Source organism: Ischnura elegans, chromosome 12 (assembly GCF_921293095.1).
Source record: "Ischnura elegans chromosome 12, ioIscEleg1.1, whole genome shotgun sequence".
Classification (NCBI taxonomy): domain Eukaryota; kingdom Metazoa; phylum Arthropoda; class Insecta; order Odonata; family Coenagrionidae; genus Ischnura; species Ischnura elegans.
The window spans coordinates 4061058-4069982 of NC_060257.1; the positions used below are offsets into that span (position 1 = coordinate 4061058).

The 8925-nt window shown below is 39.3% G+C and overlaps 1 protein-coding gene across 1 annotated transcript in view; it reads left to right on the forward strand.

Annotated features, from left to right (window-relative positions):
- Positions 1 to 4819, forward strand: part of LOC124169331 (nucleolar protein 10) — a 39214-nt gene extending 34395 nt beyond the window's left edge. Inside the window, exons 11-14 of the mRNA XM_046547914.1 lie at positions 2010 to 2103; positions 2356 to 2648; positions 3849 to 3948; positions 4483 to 4819. Coding sequence (XP_046403870.1) covers positions 2010 to 2103; positions 2356 to 2648; positions 3849 to 3948; positions 4483 to 4614 — 619 coding nt within the window. The 3' untranslated portion in view covers positions 4615 to 4819. The remainder of the gene's footprint in view (positions 1 to 2009; positions 2104 to 2355; positions 2649 to 3848; positions 3949 to 4482) is intronic.
- Positions 4820 to 8925: the final 4106 nt, after the last annotated feature.

Below are 8925 nucleotides of genomic sequence, written 5' to 3' on the forward strand. Positions count from 1 at the left end.
GACTCTCGTTTGGCGCCATGCATTCGGCGCCGCCACAGATGGCATATGTGAAGAGTTGATGCTGCGCTTTCAGTTTATTTATTTTAAAAATTCTGCTTTCCTTTTTCATGTTTCTCAGTCATTACTGAGAATTTTAAATCAATAAATTCAAACTCGTAAGATTTTTTGGCCTTAGGGTCCATCAGATGCGTATGCCTTTCCGTTTCTTTGCCGAAAATAATACCCATGTGAGTTATATTTGTCGCAGTTTCTGCATCTTGCTTTTGTTTTATTTAAGTGACATCAGCATAATACCGGCGTGATATTTTTTCGTGAAATAATATCACGTTAATATCTTTTCTTATATTATCAATTTTAATTCAAACTTTTTTTTGCAGTGCCGTGATATAATAGATAGACTTATTGTCAGTCTATTATTTCAAATACGTCGCGAGCGTAACATTCAAAAAGAGACTTTTTTAACAACGGCAATTTAGTCACATAATTTTGCATCCTTAGCAAACTTTTACCGTAGATAATGAAGACATTATATTATATGGGAGATAAAGTCTTCGAAGGCAGGATGGTTTTACAACCTTCCACCATTTTCGTCTGCATAAACAAATGCAATACGTGATTTCACTTCACTGCCGCTTAACGTACAGGAACAATTAACATACACCAATGGAATTATTTGAGGCATTAAACAACCGCAATACAGTTTTATCAGTTATTTTTTGAATTTTCAGTGGAAAATGCTAAAATAATAGAATGATCACGTACATGCACTAATTAAGTACATAGAGAAATGGCTTCGTCGGTTGTGCATTGGCATAATGATTGACGAAACAATGCTTTCCATGATTTTTACTCAGTGCGGCGCTTATAAATTGTTTGAATAGTTAGTCATTGTTTGAGTAAGGAAATTTAGTGATGCAATGCAAATATAAGCAATAGATATTCATCCAAGAAACCTTTAAATGGAACACCACATCGTTAAACATGAATTAGTGAATTTCGGATTAGGTAGTTCTGTATGGAGCATTAATCCGATTCTCCCCTCTCAACTTGTTCTTCCCCCTTCGGTCCTCCAACCTCCCTTTCATTCCATCTACATATGTATTATGCCTATTCTCTTCCTCCCCTGCCCTGCCTACCTAGCGTTCTACCCTCTAACATGGTTTTCAGCATCCCCTCGGTACGCTGTCAATCCAAACCATTTGTCTCCTTTGTATCTCATCCAGAAGCTGCCTCTCTCCACCCACCATGTCCTGCACTCTGTTGTTCCTCTCCCTCCACTTCTCATCCTCCTTCCTCAGCATCCACTCGCAAAGCGCTGCCCTCCACATGAATGAGGCTCTTTGCCAACCGTCTTTAAACCCTCACATAACGATCATATCATCATTCCTTTCGTGTTCACGAACGCCTCCTTTGCTAATGAAATTCTCTTCCTTATGACTTTATTGCTGTCTGTTTTCCTGTAATATGGTGCCCAAATAGGTAATTGAATTGCCCACAAGTGTTTGGGCACATTCTTACATCTTTGTCATCACTCCTTGCTCACAATGCTTTTCAAAACCACATAGCTTAGGTCTTCTTGTTATTAATCCTTAATTCCTCGCAAGAGAGGAAACACAATCCTGATACATATAATTTTCCAAAATGTCGAGACAAAGCATCACCCGATCACGCGAAGCCTGAAAAGCATTTTTACATTCGATTCACCACGTAAATCTAAAATCATTTGTAAGGTGCAAGCTGACTATGAGAATCATTATGAGCCATACTTCATAACTCAAATGTGACTATTATATAATGAATATGAATATTTCACGTATGTGGTTAATACATACACAAAATATGAAAACCTGCTTTGAGAAAGCAGTTTTACTTGACTGGAATTCCAATGCAAAACGATTTTTTTTCTCATGAAATTGTACCTTTGGTGTGTCTCTCTCTCCCCTGGTGACTGGATACAAATTCCATTTTTCATAGAGTGTTCGTGTACTATGCCATTTGTTTTCCCGCAGGTTGCTGAACCCTGTTGTGTCCAAGTTAGACAAGCAGAGGAAGAAACAATTAGAGAAGGAGATAGAGCAGCAGGCCAAGTTCGATGAAGTTGAGGTCAGTCATTCAGTTCCACCATTGGATTTGCTTCCACATTAGCACTTTAATGTCTCTCTCCTTGAATGCCTTGTGTGAATGTTCATTTGCTTATTTTTTAATGCTTAAAATTTCTAAAATGTATTTTTTTATCATCAATTTCATGCGCTATTGGTTGTTTTTATTTTTTATTCAGTTTTTGAAGTTCTGATTTGAGAAGTGGGAGCAAAAATAATAAGCACTTATTATGTTCTTCTTGTTCTCCGTGAGTAGGACGAGGCTGAGGGCAAAGCCAGTTCGGATGAGGACAACTACATTCTCCATGACGAGAGCTCTTCGGAAGACGAGCGCGAGTGGACTCAGGAGGTGAAGAAGCAACACCGATTGATCCAGCAGGAGAAGCGACGTGGCTGGAGACAGGAGGAAGAGGCAGAGAGTGACAACGACGACGACAACGTCAAAGTGGAGGCTCCCAGGCCTAAGTTCTATGCCATTCGCCCTGGAGAGGATTTTGACGGACTCGCTTCGTCCGCAAATGCTGCCAAGAAAAGGGCAAAGAGCGCCAAGTGAGTATTTTGGCAATCTGTTGTTTTATAGGCGGCTTAACAACAACGATACTCACTTAAGCCTGGTATGCAAACACAATTAGCTGTAAAAAGGCAGTCCGATGAGATGTTAAACCAAGGTCCCCTTGTCCCCTTTCGTTAGGAGCTGGCAAAAGGCTGGATTATAAAATTAATCAATGGAACTCCATTAAAAGAGGCCCAAGAACTTGTTGGTTAAGCGTTAAATCTATTGCAGTTTTGCATGCATTTTATGCAGCGATGCCACTGGCAGCTGTATCTTGTTCAGTGTGACAGTTGTTTATTAGCCAAAGTGCTAGTGGTCTTTTGGTTGTTGACAATCGTTTTGAATGCATTAAATTTTAGTTTATATGATCTATTGGCACAATTTCATATTGCTGCCGTGTATTTCCTCTTTAAAAGTGGATATTGATGACTGTTAGTTCTGCTAATAGTGATCTAAAAATATGATTTTATTGCAAGTGGAACGACAGCAATTCTAGTGGCATGTTTGATCACCCTCAAATGTAATATTCTTGGAAAAAATTAGCGATAACTTTAAATTCTGTACTTAGGAAAAATTAGTTTCACAGCTTTTGGGCATTTCATAGTAAAATGCACATATTCGACACCATCTATCATTCTCTCATCTGAATGTCTGACAGCAAACTGCAGCTGGTTCACTTTTAAAATTAAGTTGAGTTGTTTTTTAGCCACAATACATATCTTTTCTGGAGTTCATTCCTTAATTCCATATTATGTTCATGTTATTTTTCATCTTAAGATGTCCTCTTCCTAGATTCATAGTCGGTCCTAATGAAACAAAATCCCTCTATAATTTTCCCATTAATTTAGGGAGGGTCAATGCTAATTTTTTCCATGTATGTTGCCATTGACGTATGGTGCAGAAATCTCATGCTTAATACTCCCTTACTTGCTTTTTTGCTAAATGAGCATTTGCTTACTCCTGTGGCCACTCAAACCCAAAATGGTCTTTGACCTCATCAAAATCGGGCTGCAGTTTCTTCTACCTTTGCCAGCCCCAATTAAGTTTGCTCCTGGCTTCCTCAAGCCCTTCCAAACGCGGCATTCCCACTGCATTGTTTTGCACTGGCCCAACACTCCCTGCCATAAGCTGATGAAGCAGCAATCTGCTTCAAATGGATACCATCGGACTCACGTATTCTCGTATAATTCTTTCAGAATCAGTCTTGGGGAGCGAGTGAAGAAAGACGAAGATTCTGGGAGAGTGAAGCTGTTGGGATCCGTTGGGAGCCGAGAAATGACTTTCACTCTTCGCAAGGTAAGTAACACTCTTAAGTAAGATGCCTCTCATCTTCACTCATGTCCCCAGTTCTCTGGTTCATTGTGTGTATGAGGCGACCACTATGGACACACTCCGTGGACCAAGCGTGAAGCACATACATTTAAGCCTTTGAAAATTTTATAACGAGGAAGGAAGAAATCTCTAAGGGTCCAATTGACACTTATAATAATAGTAACTTTTACAATTCACCATGGTCAAAGAAAAAACTTGCACAATCTGGATTTCAATGCTTGAGCATCATCATCAGGTCGTAACTACTCTCTGTGACGATGATGAAAGTGAGGGGGGATGGAAGAGAATAGAATTTTAGGATAGAATCTTAAGAAATGAGCATTATTGTGAATTGAAGAGGGAATTTCGAGAAGGGAGGGGAGACAGCCAGTACATATAATTCATTAGAGCTCCATGCAAACCTACCGTAGCCAGTGGAATACTTGAATATGTAATAGGTACCTATTTATGCTGATACCTCTCTCTCTCTTTCTGATTTTCAAATGCTTTGCAATGCAGGAGAAGAAGAAGAGGATAAACCGGGAGGCTTTGAAGGCACACCAAGAAGAGAGACGGAAAATTAGGCGCAGTGCTGGCTCTGTGCTCGCCAAGCTGAAGCCCAAATTTTGGATGGGAAGACGAGTCCAGTGAAACAATTGTTGTTGTTTCGCCATGAAATAGCAATTGTATCATTTAAAAAGAAAATGACTTAGTCCTGGACCCAAAGGAATATTTAAATATTTTTCTCTTTTCATGATCTTTTATGTGTTGGGAGTTGCAAATGTGACATTCAAATTTACTGTTTTTTAAATTTGTAAATATGTATGTTCTGTACATAAACATGTTCGAAAATGAACTTTTATTTTCACTAAACCATCACTTCTATGTCCATGGAAATTATCTCTTGTAATTAATGCATGTAACTTTAAGTTCTTGAATATTATTGATAGCTTTAGATGGATCACAGATAAAGTCTTTGAACTCAAGTCTTATTTATACACCCCAGACAAATTACAATGGAATGATATCACTTAACATCTGGATTTTTATTGAAATTATGGTAAATAGGCTTCCTAGATCAAGACTTTCACACATATAACACCCTGAATTTTATGACACTCCTAATTGTATGTTTTTTTTCTTTGGATCTGGAGCGTTGTACACTTGAGGTTCCACTATATAACGAAACTGCAACATGCTCCCTCACTCACACACTGACTGACTCATTGATACAAAAGATGATTGCCTGGGAGGTTTCAGATATTTCTGAGCGTCTTATTAATAATCCAATGAGTTGACACGCAATAGCAAATCACAAACAAGTGGCCCCTTAGTACCCAAAAAATTTCAATACCGAGGAAGCAAAACATTTCATTCAGCCAGGCAGGATTTATTATTTCATATAAATTACAAAAAGAATAATCTATGAACTTAAGACTTTAACGAGGGAAAATGAGTAAATAGATGGTATTGCAATCCTCAGATTGGTATACGTATATACTAGAGATGTGCGAATAGTATCCGCGAATACTCGAATACCTCGAATATTAGAAAGTATTCGATATTCGAGGTTTCGAATAGTTATGCGAAAAGTACCGCCTCGAATACCTCGAATACTTTGAATTACGCGTCATACACTGTCGCACGCACGTCGTTGGTAGTTGACTCGGAAAAATGTAGAGAACTGTAGTCATTTAGTGCTCGCAGCGCCGTTTTACGCAAGTTGACGAATTAAATCAAATTCGTGGATTTTAGCGGTGAAAAGAGTTCGACGAGGGGAACCGAAAATCGTCGGGTGAAAAAATCCGAAAATCCCCGATTCCCCCCACCAGGAGAACCTCAGTGCCGTGGGATAGCAACCTTAGGGCATTTCCCACGATCCGCTATCCCCCTCCATTCAGCACTCGCCTCAACCACTCTGACGCTTTCCTCTTCTCCGAAATCAAACAAAAGGTCCCAGCTCGCGCAGGGATCGCATTACGAAGACCCCTGCTTCGAAAAAAAGATCGAGTTACGAGAACAATAAAAACGTGTTTCACTCCCTCCCCCTTTTTCTCACCCACTGACCTTTTTCTGGCTACCTGCTTCGAAGTTACCCATTTCTGGAGGTCAACTGCTGTGTGAGTACCGTGGGATACTTACATTAGCGCATTTCCCAAGATCCGGTATCCCTCTCCATTCAGCACTAGCCCACCCCTCTGCGGCTTTCCTCTTCTTCGATATAAAAAAAGGTCACAGCTCGCGCAGGGATCATATTACGAAGACCTTAGCTTCGAAAAAATACCGGGTTACACGAGAACAATAGAAACGTGTTTCCGGCCCTCCCTTTCCTCCCCCACTGACCTTTTTTTTCCTACCAGCTTCGAAGTTCTCCATTTCTGTGGAGGTCAACCGCTGCATGAGTCATCTATTAGCACAAAAGGTGTCTAAGAATAACTTTCGTCGATTGATGTTACACCTTTATTGAATTGAAATATTAGTAATGTGCGCGTAATTTCAAAAAGAATAAGACCAAACACGACGTATTTCTGAGTTTATTTAAGCATTTTACGCAAAGAAATAAATGTCAAAATACGACGGAGACTTAGCATTCTGGCGAAACTCGATATGAGCAGCAGAGCTTCTCGGAAGTTGATGCGGTATTTTTTTCCGAAAGCATATATCAAGTTACAATTAATGAGTGGTGCTATAAATCTTTATTTTTACAGTCCCAGACAAAGGGATATTTTCACAGAATATTTGGTTTCTCCCTGATAGCAATTCCAATTCATCTTCTTATCCCGTGAGAACTCTCAAAGATGGACTGAAAATAATTGAAGAAAATCCGGTGGAAAAGAGCTTGTATTTTGCAAAATGCCTCAGATTGTCAGCTAGCACTTGGCAGCAGAAGTGGGGGTAAAGCGATGTTAGTTGAATTAATTATATGCCCAATTGTTTCCATAAAATTAAAATATTCATTAATCAGCTAAATTCCTGTTCGAATCCTTTTAAGGAAATCAAAATTACTCCCCAAAATCTTGTGTTGCCTGCTGCATAGGCAACCGAGTCAAACATTCCAGCATTCATCATTTAGTATTCGAGGTATTCGAAATTCGAGGTATTCGAAATTCGAGGTATTCGAATATTTGAGCAATGATTTAATATTCGAATTCGATATTCGAGAAATCTGCTATTCGACCCATCTCTAGTATATACCCTCAATTTGTCCTCATCCTTTGCTAGTTCTTTCTGCCTCCCCAAGCCCTTTCTTCCCCATATTCTTCTTGAAATTGTCTCTTGGTCTTTTCTGGAGACTTTTTCATCAATCCTCCCTGCTTCCCACATGTCTCAGTACATGGGCAATCCATCATGTTCTTCTTTGACCAATGATCCAAAGAGTCCTTTCTTCTCCTATTTTCCTCAAACTCCTCTATTTTTTTCCGATCACTTATTCCAATTGGTCTATTCTTCTAAACCATGGAGTGCCACTGCCTACACCAATGTTTTCACATCATGTTTCCTGGTCGCCACTTTTATGCTCCACCATCATGTGGCCTCTTTTTCATAAACGCTGCCTTTGCTTGAGCAACTCAACGCTCATTGTCATTCGTGGTTCTACAGTCTCAGGTAATGGTGCTCCCAAGGTAGATGAATGTCTCCTAATGTTCTTTTTGGGTGAATGTCAGCCACAGTTTTCCCTCCTCCACCTGCATGTCAAGTCTTGGGATTCTTCCCATTTATGTATTTTCATATTGTGCTCTTGAAATAAACTTTGTTCATCAAGTGCCATAGGTTTCTCTCGCAGCCTGTGATGATTGCAACATCATCTGCATATCATAGCATGTTTCATTCTTCTCCATACACCCAATTTGTTCTTGGCTTTCATTGCTTCCTCCATGCACACAGTGATGAGCACCGTTGATGGGTTAAATTCCTGCAAGACCTATTGATTTCATTTATTAAATTTTCCCTCTATATTTAATTCCCTTTCATGCCACCTAGTCCCTGCAGAGTAAGTTGCTGGTACTTCTGTCTTGCAGTCTTAAGTTTCTCTATTTTATTGAACATCTTATTCCATTTGACATTATCGAATGCCTCTTCAAGGTTCACAAAGGCTACATATGGTGGCTCCCTTACATTGACAATTTTCTAACCAGTGGTCTCAGACATAGAATTGCCTCCCTATTGCTTTTCAGACAACTTTCTTTGATTTTGCCTTGGTTCTGACTTCCTATTATCAAGTGATGATTTTAAAGGCATGAGATACCAGCCTCTAGGATCCTCACATTTGTCAGATCTTGCCTTTTTCAGTAAGGTTACCATTGAGCTCCTCTTAAGAAGCCTCTGACAGCTTTCTGGATCTACCTCTCTAACAGTTCTCTCTCATTCTCTTCTTACAATTAGTATTACAAGACCACCTTTGTTTTCCTCAACTTAGTCATCAGGGACTTTCTTTGAGGGGTTTAGGGTCTCAGCACATGTAGTCTTTCTAGGTATTGTTTCCATCTATTGCTTACCTCTTATCATCCATTAAGTTTCCCAATGGCTTTGCAACTTGTCCAAAGCATCTTTTGATTAGGCTGTATGCCGATTCCCCTTCATCGCATTTTCTTTTCAAGTTCTCACAGCAGCAACAGGAAAATGAGTAGTTTCTTATTTTAACAGCCATTTATTTCCTCTCAATCTCCATCCACACATTAATTTCAGCGTGACTTTTTGATGATTTTTATTGTCATTAGTGGTACGGTTGCTAAAACAACTTCCAGCATAGTTAAAAGCAAATAGCGTATTCCATGAATATTTATTGCTAATAAATGACATGTTTAGATTATTTTGGTACCTGGAACTGCATATGCACATAACAGGGGAAAACATGTGGCCTATTTATGTTTCTACACCTATGATTACCTACTTCTAAGCATTAATCAACTCTTTGTACATACTTTGTAACCATATGAACTTATATACCTGATTATGTTGCCT